Below are 14,295 nucleotides of genomic sequence, written 5' to 3'. Positions count from 1 at the left end.
GCTCTGTACAGAGGGGATATTTACCATCATGTTTACTGAAATATGTTTAAAACTGTTTAAAAATCTATTAATTTAGAGAAAAAAATACCACATAAAAATAATACATTATAAGGTTTTAATACTATACAAAGGTTTTAATACTATAAAAGCCCTCCCCCCACTTTGGATAACAATTTTGGGAAACATAGTGGAGATCAAGTACAATTTACCTGCTGATAAAACTCTACTTTAGCTAAATTTCCTTCTTCCTCATTTTTTTGTATTTATTTAGAAAGTGTGATGTATAATAATCAAATCTATCAAATCAGTTTAGCAGCACACACTTAAGTGTTAGGAATTGCACTAATGAACTAATAAACAAAATACTACATTTTTTATTGAAATGTTTATTTATATTGGCTCAGTATGACATGAAAAGTCATGAAAATAGCTTACAAAGGCTGTGTAAAATAAACTATGTTCACATTCATTTGTATTAAAATCATTCTCTTATGGCTTCTTCCAAACTAAGAATGTACAGTAAGAAAAAACATGAAAGGCTACAGTAGTCACCAGCCTACTTCATTGTCAAGTTGTAAAGTTTCCTGACTAATTGTAACCAAATTACAGAACTAAAGTTGACAAAACAGAGAAATGGCTTTCTATTGAAAACAGCAAAGAGAGAAGTTTCACATTTTCAGTACGGAAGACAGTTGAATGCAGACCTTCTCACCTTCTATTCCTGATTTTTTACTGACAACTTAATACGTTTCCTTAGTCTGTATTCTTCATACTAATTTTATTGAATTACTTGGTTATGTTGAGCTTGTACACGTCTCTGCGAGGGGCCTTTCGAAGGCCGTGGGAGATGTGTGGCCTGGGGACAAGAGGAGCAGGGGTGGAAATGACATAGAGAGATTTGGGGTCACGGAACACCGTGGCACCCTGTGACCGTCCTAGAACGAGGGGAGGCACTCCTAGCATTGACGCTCTCGCTCTCGACTCAGCCAAAGAGGAACTCATGCTGCCACGACGCCAATCGAAAGACCCATTTACTGTGAAGCAGAGAAAGAATATAGGTGTATTATTTTCTATTAATAATTGCTTTTCTAGTTTTATGATATAAGAGCCAAAAAACGATTCAAAAAGTTCATCACTTGTCAAAGGTATCTGCTGAGCACTACTAGCTTTCATTAGAGGAGCAGAAGCCTGCTGCTCTGCATTCGACGCTGCCATATCTTCCACCTCACGGTGTTTCAGACCTCCCGGTTCAGTCTGGACTGGCTGTAGCAGACCGTGTTCTAGAGAGGGCCATGGCTTTCGGCTTTGCAGCGGCTGGGAATGTATAGACTGCATGCAGGGCTTGGCTTTTGTAGACACCTGCTGATGCATCATACTGCAGAGGTTCTTCTGCCTCCAAGAAAGCTCTGCAATGGAGTCCAGCTGGATAGAGAAAGTAGGAACATTTTATATTAAGGCAGTTTAAAATATTGTCCAGTAAGTGAGGAGAATCTGCTTACTTTTTTTCTGCAAAACACAAAATATTTTGAAGAATGTTTTAGCTGTTTTTGTGTATACAATAAAAGTCAATGAGGTCAAAAACAACACCGGACCAGTGTTGTTACTGTTAACTAAATCTAAAACCATTAAAATTGTGTTAGGTAATTGAAATAAAAAATATATAATTAGGAAAAAAAATAAAAAATTCATTGAAATAATAAAGTTTAAGTAGTAAAATGACCAAAACTAAAAAAGCTAAATAGAAAAATCTGGGGAAAAAAACTAAATCTGATAAAAAAGACAAAAGCACATTAAAAATGACTAAAACCTGAGCTAAAATTAAATTGAAGACAGAAAAAAAATAAAGTTAAAATTACTTTAAAATATTAATAAAATTCTGTATATAAATAATAATTAAATAACACTGCACTGGACTCTACTGACATTCATTTGACCAAAAAAAAAAAGAAAGATTTTTTTGCTCATACTTTGTGATCGTGTCTGCAGTGTGAGGGAAAGCTGGTCTGTTCACGCGAGTGGTTGATAAGTTCAGTAAGATGATTGGCACTTTGAAGTAACTGGCGCACTTGGTTCACCACACCCATGTTTAGCAGCAGAGTCTCACGCTGGTGAAGTTCACGGACTCTCTCTGCCTCCTCTTCCTCGATTAGGTCAAGAGCAACAGGTGTCTCTCCCCTCAAGGTGGTCTGCTCTAGCATAGCTGGCAGCTAAAGAAACAGATCCCACCACATGGCATTCATTAGTTATTCATGAGTTCAAATATAGACACCAGGGTCCCTCTAGTGGTAGGTCAACGGAACTGAATGTTTAGTCAACTAAGGAAACTTTTATAAGTGCATATATAAATGCAAGATTAAAGAGAATGACTTACTGAATTGGGGTTTTGGTGCGGGGGCTGAATTCTTCTTGGTTTTGCTCTTTCTCCTACAGATTCACCTTGAAGATCCTGCTTACGTGATCCCTTCTTTTCCTGATCTTTCTGCTCCTGCTTCAGACGCAACTCCTGGAGCTGCTGCCTACAAATGCACACGTTTTGAATCAAATATTTTCTTCTGCTGTTGTTTGAAATTAGCTTGAAGTATTTCTGCAAAACATCAAGCAGTATTATTTGCACACCTGGCACACTCCTCCCTGGCTTTGGAGGCTGCAGTCTCCTGGAAGAGAGAGCTGCTGTGTTGAAAATACTTTTGATATTTCTCTCCTCCTTCCCGAGGGAAGATCCGCCGGAATCCACCCATATGTTTTGCTTCATATTTCTCCATCTGCTCCACACTAGCGGCCTGTGACTGACGAAGCTCCTCATTCCTCGTGAGGCGAAACACATTTTTTCACAGTTCGGAGATTATACCTCACAATTTTAAGTTAACATCTCACAGTGTAAATGTTTTTTTCTGAGTTGTGGGTTTATATATAAACAATTATATAAGCAATTTGGACATTTTCTTGGAATTCTGAATTTATATCTTACTATTCTGTACCAAAACTTTTCTTGAATGAATTCTGCATTTTGTGATACAGACAGATTCTTTCATACATGAAGCCCTTTTAAAGACATATGAACTCAAAATTCAAAGGAAAAAAGTACTGCGAGAAGACAACTCAATATTCTGAGAAAAAAGTCAGAATTACGAGATATAAACTTGAAATTAAGAAAAAAGTTTGAATTGCAAGACTCATCCATTCTCCAAATTCTCTAAGGTTAAATTATGAGATGTTAAGTTTTAAAAAAAATTAAGTTGCTTAACTCTGAATTGTGAGAAGTTCAGAATTGTGTTATAAACTTTTAGATACATTTTTAGTTCCGTGGTGGAAATGAGCTTTCATAAACTAGTGCAGCTGTGGTTTTTGTGGTACCTGGCCTCTCTAGAGCGGTTCTGCTGGAGTCTCTCCTTTACCCGGCGCTTCTCCTCCTCTGTGATCTTCCTGCGGTCACAAGCCCCCAGGTTAATCAGCACCAAAGTGTCATACAGCAGGCTGTCCTTCACCTCCCGGTCCAAACGGGAGTCTGTGGTGAAGCTGGGGGAGTGGTTGACCTAAACACAGTTTAAAATGTTGCATACAGCTAGAATGAAAGCAATTCACATAGCTTTTGTTACAACAAAAAGTCTCAAAAATGGTGATCTAAGCCTCAAAATTAATGCACACCTCAAGAAGCCAAGGTTTAAGTCGACGGTCCAGTAAAACATCAAATCCCAAGATCTCAAAGCAGGCACTTCCAGATGCATGATTGGGGAAGCAGGTGTGGTAGTTGTGTTTGAGAATAGGGTGGGCTGATATTAGTGTCTTAATGATGACATCCTCAATATCTGTCCACATCTTCTCAGTATCACAGCTCATGGCTTCCATGTGCTTCTTGAAGCTGGAGAGTTTCCTATGAGGACGTAATGGAAAAATGTTTTTCTGTGCAGTTTTAAAGAAAAATATCTGAAAATCATAATCTGCGAGAACATATAGATTACCGTTTGCTGCCGGTATCTTCATCACGTATAAAGTTTTCGCTATGCTTGTTGATGGCATAGTTAGTTAAGTGCATGCAAACATCCTCCTGTAGAGTTGCATAAAGAAATGTAAATTAAAGAATCAAATATTTGAAAGTCAATATTTCATTACAAGCAATTTTCATAGATTTTGTTTGTTTTAAACAATATTAATTACTACTAAAACGCAACTTTTGCAAGTTTGTACATTAACTGTTTTTAGAGCCCCTCACCAAATTGCTGCCGGTGGGCTCAGTATATTGAGTGGTGCAGAAACGGGCTAGTCCCTCATTGTGCATGAAGATACGGAAGGGGTCACAGCTGGTCACTAATACATAAATGCGCAGATCGAACTTGAACCCATCGATGATAAACGGCTGCAGAAACAAAGATGAACTAAAATAAAATAAATAAAGACATTTTATCTTTGATTATTTTTTTATTTAGTTTGAATCTACTTGGATATTAGAATTATGACACCAGTGCTTCCTGTTGTAGCTGTGACATGGCTTTCTGAATATTGTGTTACCTTGGATATGTACACCTGGCAAATCATGTGTTCTCCTGGCCGAATATCTTTATTGGACTTGGTAAGACAGATACCACGACCTTGGCAACCTGAGTCTGGCTTGCAGATATACGTTTTGTGCTTTTTGGCTCTGGTGTAGGCTTGGAAGTCACTATAACTAAAGGGCATTGAAAAGGTAAAAAGATTAAAACTTTCTTTTTACGCTCATTAAAAATTGTAACTAGATTTTCTGATTGAACTTGAATCGACTCACTCTGCGGGGAGGCACCATGTGCGAGGAAAGATGTTGTACTCCTTCGGGAAGAGTTTCAGCATACGGTTCATATTGCGTGCGAGCAAGTCCTTCCTGCAGATTTCATTCATGCCAGGAAAATGGTTGATTTTCTGTGAGGGGGAAATTTAAGCATCTTGTTAACCAAGGGGGAACGAGTGAAACTGAACAGGATGCTAAACAAGAGAAGAATGACTTCTGGCAGCAAAGACCTGGTAACGTTTCATATCCATGACCCTGTCTAGTGAGACCGAGCAGTCAGTCCAAAACAGGGTCCAGTCTTCACCTTCTGCAGCCTCTCGTAGTCCATATCTGTTAGCAGCACGACGCACTTAAAAAAAACACAACATGCCATCGCATTAACAATGTTTAATAAAAGCTTTAATATAACGGTTAATTTTGAGACGATATCCACAAACGTTTGGAGTTAAAAATCGCAAAAACATACCACTCTCATATTTGCAGTTGGTGAGATTTATCCACAGTCATCTGAAAAAGAGGAAGAGGACAAAGAGACAGACCTGCGCATTGTTCTGGAGTTGTAAAAGCTCTCGTTATCCTCTACACAACATTTTTTGTTCAATGGAAACAATTCTGTACCTTTTAATTCATCGAACTTTATCAAACCGATGATTTCTAGTGTATTTATTCATTTACTTATTAATCCGAGAACATTTTTACTTTATTAATGTAAATTAATTTATTAAACTGCTACTGTTCATCGTTAATATTTGTTTATCATTACACATTATTGATTGATTCATTCCGAGTCACGGTCATTATACTTTTGCCAATGCTATTTTATACAACTTGAAAGTATTGTTCATTATTATTTCATGATAATTATTGTATTAACTAATGTTAATGAATTGAGCCTTATTGTGACATTACAGAAATATTTTATATTCACCACTGTTCAAACATTTTCCCCCCAACAACACATTAAATGGATCAAAAACGACAGTAAAGATGATCCGTATATATTGAATTACTAAAGGATTTCAATTTCAGATAAATTAAATGCAATTTTTAAACTTTCTATTCATCAAAAAATTGTGAAATGTTTTTTTTTTATAATAATAATAATATAAAAGTTTTCAACATTTACAATAATAAGAAATGTTTCTGGAGTACCAAATCAGCATATTAGAAGGCATATTCTGAAGGATCATGTGACTGGCTCCTGAAAATTCAGCTTTTTCATCACAGGAATTACATTTTTAAATATACTGAAATAGAAAACAGTTATATTAAACTGTAATAATTTTCCACAGTATTACTATTTTTACTGTATTTTTGATAAAATATGCAAAAATGCAACCTTGATGAGCATAAGAGACAAATTTCACAAATATTTTCCAAATTTTACAGCCCACAAACCTTTGAACGGTTGTGTATATGAATATCATAACATAGAAATGGCTTACTTCTTCTTTCTCTTTTTCTTCTTGTTGGCTGCAGGCAGAGGAACTGGTGTGTTACAGGGCTCTGCATGAGAGTCACTTCCCCAGCCTTCTCCCTCCACCGCTGGATCAGGCTCAGACCTGCATGTTTCACTCACTGAGTGCTCCGCCGGTGTCCCCATTCTGAGAACAAACATAAAAGTTTGATGAGGACTGAGCGAGGGCTGAGAAACTTCTAGATTTAGTGAAACACCTATGAAATAACTTATGAGCTGAAAGATATGTGATTTCACATCCCTAATTTGAAACGCAATCAACCCTATCTGTAGTATGTGCATGTAAAGGGCAAAATGCTAAGGCTTAGCATCATGTTTCTGTCCCTATTTCTCTCCACAGATGAGTACCCCACCTGTCAACAACACGATTGAGGTTGTCACTTAATACTTCAACTAACCCATATTTTTAGTATGTAACCATTTCAATGGGTCAAATAATTTGATAGCATTTATAAGGAACACCACTGACAAGCATCTTGCACAAACAACATCACTGAGGTCCAAATCAGGTCGTAGGTGCTTTTGCAAGTGCCAATTAGAAGAGAGACTCCTGAGAGACCTTCATGATGTAACTGTGTTCTGATCTAGTGAACTAGATCATCCTGACCATGACCTCTTGGCCTTGAGCTCAAATTAAATGGCTTGGAATCCTTATTAGGTAGGTAACATTAGCACAGCGAGAAGGAAAAATAAATAAATACATTTTAAAGGAGAACCATTTCCCTGTTATCTGTTAAAGATTACAAGAAAAATACACAGTGACTGTTTGATTAAATGTAACATGTAAAACCATCAATTTATGTACACATTTTATAACCGTTTCACCACTTACAGTAAGCCGTGATCTCTTCAGAAGGAGGGCAGCAGTGCTGGCAAGATAGAAAATTATCCTGTCCACACCACTTAGCTTTATCTGTCCAGTGGAAGACTATCATCCTCCCCACAGCGAGCTGTCGTCTGGGTTCTGGCACGTAATACCTGACAAAAAGGAACAAATTCGCCTCTTCTGTGATGGGTGGCCCAACTTGGATATACTTACATACTGACATACTGAAACCTCAAGATCAAGTGACCTATTAGAAACACAGGAGACCTAAACCTGATACATGAACATGAAAATGAAGGCCCGGAGGCGAGCAAGAATCAGAGAAGAAAGACAATCCCTACTTGTCAAACGTGATGAGAAAAGTGGTTGGTTGGTGGAACAAACAAGCATATAAGCTATATAAAGAAGTTGTTAGTAACACTACACTGGGATCTGCAACAATGCAATAAGATGAAATAAGCCAATTCAAACTCTTCATAATTATAACAGTTTCTTAAATATATCAAAATACTCAATCATTACTCAACCAAACAAAGCAGATAATATAAAAAATGTGGATTATCAGATGAAAACAAACTTCTTTTTCCAGTCCACTCTAAAATATCCTGTGACATTGAAGTAACACTCACATTGTAATTATAGTGTAACTAAAACAAATTATAGATATTTTTGGAACATGTTTTATTCTTTGGATAATTATAACTACTCATAACATGTTTTTGGAGCTACCTTTTCGCAGTGTTGAAATCCAGGCTAAACCAAAATAATGGCGCACTTGAGTCAGTGCACGACTTTCCCTGTACAATTGCCATGGCAACACAACGCGTTTCAGAAGCAGGTTAGCCCGCTAGCTGGCTAATCCGAAATAAATCCAGCGAATAAAATCAACGTGTCCAGTTGAATTAATGTACACACCTGTTGCGGTCCTTGTCAAGAAAAATACAGTGGTTTCAGCAGGATCACGGATTTTCACGGCTGATTAGGAGGAAATGTCAGCGGATTTTCTCATGCTTACAATGTTGCCAAGTGCTCCGAAAACGAAATGAGAGCACGAGGTCAGGAGAACACAGCCGTCCAATCTCACTTCACGCTCGCAAATGCTTGATCTCTTATTGGTTCTCACTCTGGTAATGCCAATCTGTTTTTTTGGATCATCAATCCTGTGCTAGTCTTGTTAATACTGAATGAACCGTTACTATATAAACGGATAAAAGATAAATTTTAAAAGGTTTGAATAGGAACTAGTACATTATCTACCGAGGTAATTCTGCACTTTTACAAGCACAACAAGAGACACAAACTATTTTACATGTATTGCAAAAGACCCATTCAATGTTGATCAAGAAATTCGTGCTTCAAATACTTTACAATTTGAATAAGTACGATGACATCAACAAGGACGAGTGTATTTTTGGTCTTTTTATTCAACTTACATTTTTGTTTCAATCTTTCAAGTAAAACAATGTGGAATTACAAGGGAACATAAGGAATGTAACAAATTAGAAGAGACAAATCAAAATGAAAATAAGACCATCACCATATTCTACTAAATACCCACCCACCCCACCCACACACATCTTTCTGTCCAAAAAGGGCAAAGAAAGCACTTACAACTTACTTGACTGCTAATGTTCAGCAAAAAAATAAGATTTTTTTTCTTAAGTTCTTTCAGGTGTTTCCTACCCACCCAGCATCAGTCCACTCATAAAAAGGACCAATACTCCAGAAATAAAAAATAGCTGACAGTAGCAAATTTCACTGGAGATTTCAGTTTTGGTTGCACAAACAGAAATGGTGTTGTTACAATGAAGGGTGGAAGAGCTTATTACACTCGAAGCACTATAGATGACCAAACTTCTATACTTTAACATGGATCCTTGTATGGATCAACAGGCACTCTCATTTTATCAAACTCATTTAGATTCTGTTTGTGAATACAATTTAATGTGTAAAGATGATCACAATGACTAACACTTTGGGAAAGAGAGAAGAAAAATAGCAAGATGTTGTCTCCCATTTCTGTACTGCTATAAAGCAAATGACAAGCAAATTTCAAAATTCATCACAAGCTCAAGAGATACACTTACTTTAGAGCTTACAAAAATGCAGTGAGGTACCAGTAAAGATGTACTGACAAGTCGATGTTCTGAAGAAGAAAAAAAATCCTAAACCACAATGCAGTCCTCCAATGTCTGGGACATTTCAGATGTGCAAATGGGGAGAAGCAGGCAGCAGCAGAATTTTAAAGTAATGGACTGAAACATTACACAAGACAGGTGATCTAAGCAAATAGTAACTCCAGCATAGTGCAGAGAAAAAAAAAAAAAGGGGAAAAAAAAAAAAAAAAAAAAAAAGGAAAAAAAAAAAATCATTTTTTTTTTTTTTTTAGACCTGCCCTCTTCTTCATACCCTGGAAGATATAGAAGATATTTTCGTAATTTATCAACTGACTTGAAACAAACAATAGTCAAAACAGCTGACAAACATTATCCAGAATGCAACAGTCTAAAAACTTTACAATTGTACAATCCCCACTAAATCATTTCAATGTAGCATTAATGAATTTCTTCCTCATCAATACCATTTGCAGCACTAGTAAACTCTGTAAAAAGTGTACAATCTATGCGACCAATCTTTTAACACGTACTTCACATAGTATTTCCAGTCTTTCAGTCTTTATGATTACAGTACATAGTGTGAACAAATAATAAATCTTGCCTCTTGCCCAGCTACTTTGAAGTTCCAAAGTCTTTGTGGAAGGGTAAAATATTTTCCAGGTTTTAACTCAAATTATTAGGACATTTTTAAATAGGTGACCAAATCTTCATCATTGTCCTTTATCTATAGACCCTTTCCACATTATAAATGGCTTGACTTAAGATAGCTGAGAGGCAAAGGCGAGGTCAGATCTAATCACAATGTGCAACAGATCTCTCTTCTCTCGTCTTCTCTCATACAGCTAAACCATGGCCTTTAAATGAAACCGATGCACTTTCTTCCAAAAAAATCTGCATTCGCTCCTCGCTGAAGTTATCTGACTCCTTGTTGAAACCTAAAGATAACTTCTCTGCTCCCTATCACGTCTTGGAGTGCCGATTTTGGGTGGACGAAGAACGTGTGTTGCTAGCTGGAGTGCGCGCCTGAGCGGCTGCCAATGCAGCTACACTCCTAAGAACCCTGTCTGGAGTCCCGTCGCTGGATCCAGCACTCAATTCAGGTCTGTCCTGCTTCTGGGACCTTTTCTCTTTCCTGCTCTCCCTGCCTCCACCTCCATCACGCTTACGCCGAATACTTTTGCCTCTCTCTGTATCACTACCAGAGGACGCTGCCCTGGAACGGGAGCGGGTGGGCTCTGTACTCTGCGAGCTCAAACTGTGGGTGCGCTGGCTGCTGTTGCTGCTACTCCGACTTCTACTGCTGCCTGCTCCTCTTTCGCTGCTTATACTACTGCAGGCACTACGACCTCTTGAAGACCTGGTCTCTCTGTTTTCATCATCACCTTCTTCCTTCTGATCAGCCTTTTTCTTTTCTTCTTTTTTAACCCTTTCTGTTTCCAAGGGGGGAACAAGGCTGCCCGGTCGCTGCCGAGTGGATCGAGCAGAAGAGGAGGACTGTGATGATTCAGTTGACTGATTCGGGGTTTGCCTGCCACTCCCTGCTTTACTGTTAGACATCTTGGGAGAGTCCTGTCCTGTTTTCCCCTTGGGTTTACTGCTTTTTTCAGAGAACAGCGGTTTGCTTTGTTGTGCTGCTGTCTTACTTCTGGGGCTGGGTGTGTCTGGTCCTCTTCCCCTCATTGCCAAGAGCTTAGCAGCAGCATTAAGGGCTGAGCAGCGTTTGCCCAGTACCTCAGGTTCAGGGGAGGCTAAAGTATTGGGTTGTGGGCCTGCAGATTTCCGGGTTACTCTTGAACACGTTTCTCCACTGGACTCCCCTTCTGCGGTATTGGTGGTTTTACCTTTCTTGTCGGACATCCCCCTTTGTCTCTTACTGCCCTCATCATTTTTAGCAATCATGCCATCTTTCTCCAACTTCTTTTGAGCCGATCTCGTCAAACATCTTGTTATGCTATTAGAGTCCTCAGAGTCTGAAGATGAGGAAGAGTTGGACTGGTGCTTTTTGTCATACTCTTCTTCAGTTTTCTCTTTTTCAGACCTTATATCTTCCCGTTTCTTTTTTGTAGGCCTCCTACTCTCACCAGCCTTTTTGGACTGGGACGATCTTGTACCACAGGAAGATACAGAAGATGGGGAAGAGGAACGGACTGACTCCTGGCTACTTTGCCTACTGATGCTTCGTTTTTTGGCAGAAGTTCTGGTCTCTCTCTCCTCTCTTGACTCCTCTTCTGATGGCTTATCAGGTCCATCAGTCTTAGGGTCATCATGGGAATCGATATCTGAATTTGATGAGGCAACTCCCGAAGCATCAGGTGTCTGTTCCTTTGGCAAACTACCCAATTTCCTTCTTTTTAGCTGAGATAAGATGCTGTCTTTTTCTATTCCATTATCCTCCGCAAGACGGTCTATTTCCATTTTCTCTGTCTCCTCAGTCACAACCTCTTCCTCAGTTACAACCTCCTCCTTGGGTGAATGTTGGCCTTCATGATTATCAGCCATGGTCTCCACTGGCATATTTTTGGACTGAGAAGAATCTGCATCTGTATTGGATGTGGACAAAGAATCTGTTGTCATCTGATCAGTGGTGGACGGAGATTTTGAAGACACAGAAGAAATTTTGTGAGATACAAGTGCTGAATCTGTTGCTTCTTCGATGTCTGTAGTTTGAGTTTGTGAGGGATGAACAGAAGTTTGATCAGACATAGGTGTGGATTGTTGGAATGTTGACACAGTCGGTGTCACAGAAGGTTCTGGTACCTCCGATTTAGATAAAGATGATTCTTGCTTAATCCCAGAAGTCAAAGCAGGTGAAGGAGAAGGCTGGGTGGACGACTGGTGAGTGGGAGTAAGAGATGTAGCTATATTGCAAGTGTGTTCTACAGAGGTTTGTGGAGAGTCTTCAGTTGTACTGGTTCTTTGTAAGGGTTGTGAAGTGACTTGAGTTAATGTATTTGAGTACTGCAAATGATCTTTTTCTGTGAGTGAATCTTCCTTGGTTTCTACAGCAGTCACTGAGACATTTGAAGGTTCTGAAGATGGTGTGATTTCACTGGTCTCAAAAGGAAAAGGTTTGTAGGGAAGTTCCTCTTCATAGATGGAGACATTACAAATGGAAGGCTCTCTGATAGGACTTGGAGGATGTAGTGTAGGGGAAGAAGCTGTACAAGTCTGAGAGAGTGCTGCTGCAGAAGTGTTGTGAGATAAAGTTTGAAGTGTATTGGTGTCAGAGTCAATGCATGCAATTAGGGGGTTCAGACTGGTGTGAGTTTCACCATGTGAGTCACCAAGTTCTGATGTAGACAATGACATATTTTGAGAGTCTGTATGCATAGAGGACAGTAAAACAGATGTAGTTTTTTTATTTGTTTCAGAATCTGGTTTAGGAGATGACGATACTTCAGCAGCATTTGAGGGTGAAGTGGGGTTGAGTGGAGAGCTTATTGGTGAAGTATTACTGACAGCAGGCAAAGTCACAGGCATAACATTGGACCTTGACAAATTAGGCTCATGGGAGGGAGGAGCACATGTAGAAGGAGAAGACGGGGATGAGCTGGTAGTTGTGGTGGAATCTTTACGGGGACGACCTCTTTTCCGTTTTGGTGAGTGAGAGGGACTCCGCTCAGGACTTGTTTTCTGGGTTACTGGTGTCTTGTCTTCTGGCAGCTCTAGTGCCCGTGGGGGTGTTTTAGGCGGTCTGCCCCTCTTGCGCTTCATTGAGTCATTTGGTGCAGCACTATCCTTGTCTGAATTCGATTCTGGTTTCTTTGGTGATAAAGCAGATCTCCGATCCACCCCTCTACCTCTTCCTACAAATTGCTCTCCTAACTGTGCAGCCATTCGAGACTCTGTCTCGAGCCTTCGGCGTACTGGTAAGTTTCGTAGCACAGGCATATCTGGTGAATGGTGTGTTGGGGAACAGAGGTGGTGCCCTCTCCCTGGGCTACTATGTAATGGAGAGGAGGTCTGATCCTGCTCTTGTGTTGGTGGTGGTGGGGAAGAAGCTAAGTATGTGGGTACTGATTTGGGAGGAGAGTCTTTAAGAGTTTGACTTCCTCCATCAGACAGTTGAGAGCCTGGATCTGGAACTGGCTCAGCGTGTTCAGTTTCCTCTGATGAGCCCTCAGTGTGTGCTCCTCCACTTCCACTTAAGCCCCTCCGTCTGCGTTTGGGCTCCTTCTCCTCCACCACTGTGACCAGACGACCTGGAAGCTTTCGAAGGACCTTGGCTGATGGAGAATCTTCTGGAAGCCCTTTGAGGATTTCCCTTTCAGCTGACTGCCGCTTTCGTGGTGAGCGAGAGTTATGTGATGCCAGAGTAGAAGAAAGAGGGAGCTGACCATCCTGTTCAGAGTGATGTTCAGGAGAACAGATGGAGTCTGATGACGCAGAGGTTCTTCCATCTCTCCTGCTACACTGTACGGTTTCAGACAATGCCTCTCCCCCCTGCTCTTCACCGTCCTCTCTGCATGCAGTAGAGGAGGAGGACTGATGGCCACTAGAGTTTTTGTCCATTGTGGGAGATGCAGCAGCTGAAGGCACAGAGCTTGATGGGGACATGGGCTGGTGGTGAGGGGATGGCACATATCTAATTTTTGGGTCTGAGGCCTGCATAGCAGGGGACAAAGTTGTTGAATCTGAGAGCTGTGGGTTGGTTTGACTTGTCTGGGTTTCTGATGATGTGAGGGACACCGATTCTTTGGTTGTCCCTCGCCCTTTCGGACCACTGCGAAGCTTCTCAGGCACTTCTCTGTGTTGGGGCGACTTTTGTGCTGACCCAGGGTTTTGGCTCATACTGCGTTCAGAGTTCATCCATGCCCCCCGCCTGCCTCTCTCTGGGGATCGCTGGGTTAGGGATATATCGTCAGCAGGTGTCCCTCTGAGCCTGCCACTGACCCTTGTAGAAGGAGCACCTTTCTCTTTGTGTTTGCGAGGGCGATGGGTTAGAGTAGGTTCCTCAGTATTGGGAGGTATGGAATCCTCTTCGTCACTATCGGATGACTGATGCAGTTTCAAACCTTCTTCCTTTGCCTGATCCAACCCTTTCCTTGCAGCCTCAACCTGCTCCTGCAAAGTCATAAGAGATGTTGTGGGTATAACTGATAAAGTTTTATTCTAC

At 40.2% G+C, this 14,295-nt stretch overlaps 2 protein-coding genes across 4 annotated transcripts in view; both read right to left on the bottom strand.

The window, feature by feature from the left end:
* Positions 1 to 375: 375 nt before the first annotated feature.
* On the bottom strand, positions 376 to 8,157 carry LOC306852693 (tubulin polyglutamylase ttll6-like). 2 transcript variants are annotated; one of them, XM_079389743.1, is made up of 16 exons: positions 7,978 to 8,157; positions 7,069 to 7,214; positions 6,205 to 6,363; positions 5,226 to 5,266; positions 4,990 to 5,108; positions 4,760 to 4,890; positions 4,507 to 4,663; positions 4,211 to 4,354; positions 3,960 to 4,045; positions 3,646 to 3,871; positions 3,355 to 3,533; positions 2,617 to 2,805; positions 2,372 to 2,516; positions 1,968 to 2,207; positions 1,137 to 1,422; positions 376 to 1,034 (listed from the first exon to the last, which is right to left on the bottom strand). In XM_079389743.1, the coding sequence occupies exons 5-16, from the start codon at positions 5,008 to 5,010 to the stop codon at positions 787 to 789; spliced, it is 2,052 nt and encodes a 683-aa protein (XP_079245869.1). In that variant the 5' UTR covers positions 5,011 to 5,108; positions 5,226 to 5,266; positions 6,205 to 6,363; positions 7,069 to 7,214; positions 7,978 to 8,157; the 3' UTR covers positions 376 to 786. The 2 variants fall into 2 exon arrangements, with proteins under 2 accessions (XP_079245869.1, XP_079245870.1); XM_079389744.1 differs by lacking the exon at positions 7,978 to 8,157 and adding an exon at positions 7,792 to 7,877.
* A 336-nt stretch (positions 8,158 to 8,493) lies between these two features.
* LOC306852686 (uncharacterized protein) overlaps positions 8,494 to 14,295 on the bottom strand; it is a 39,021-nt gene continuing 33,219 nt past the window's right edge. For both annotated transcript variants that reach the window (XM_079389720.1, XM_079389719.1), the window contains one exon: positions 8,494 to 14,243. In XM_079389720.1, the coding sequence (XP_079245846.1) occupies positions 10,140 to 14,243 (4,104 nt within the window). In that variant the 3' untranslated portion in view covers positions 8,494 to 10,139. The remainder of the gene's footprint in view (positions 14,244 to 14,295) is intronic.

This window comes from Barbus barbus, assembly GCF_936440315.1.
Source record: "Barbus barbus genome assembly, chromosome: 32".
NCBI lineage: Eukaryota > Metazoa > Chordata > Actinopteri > Cypriniformes > Cyprinidae > Barbus > Barbus barbus.
The sequence above is the reverse complement of the archived record's forward strand: the minus strand, read 5'-3'. Positions and strand labels throughout refer to the sequence as shown.

What these genes read in the sequence shown, in the direction of transcription:
- LOC306852693 (XM_079389743.1), bottom strand. Translation starts at nt 5,010, where the DNA reads ATGGATATGAAACGTTACCAG. An exon ending in TGGATATGAAACGTTACCAG is followed by an intron (nt 4,891 to 4,989) that starts GTCTTTGCTGCC and finishes TCCCCCTCACAG; the next exon opens with AAAATCAACCATTTTCCTGG. An exon ending in TCAGCAGATACCTTTGACAA is followed by an intron (nt 1,035 to 1,136) that starts GTGATGAACTTT and finishes TCTGCTTCACAG; the next exon opens with TAAATGGGTCTTTCGATTGG.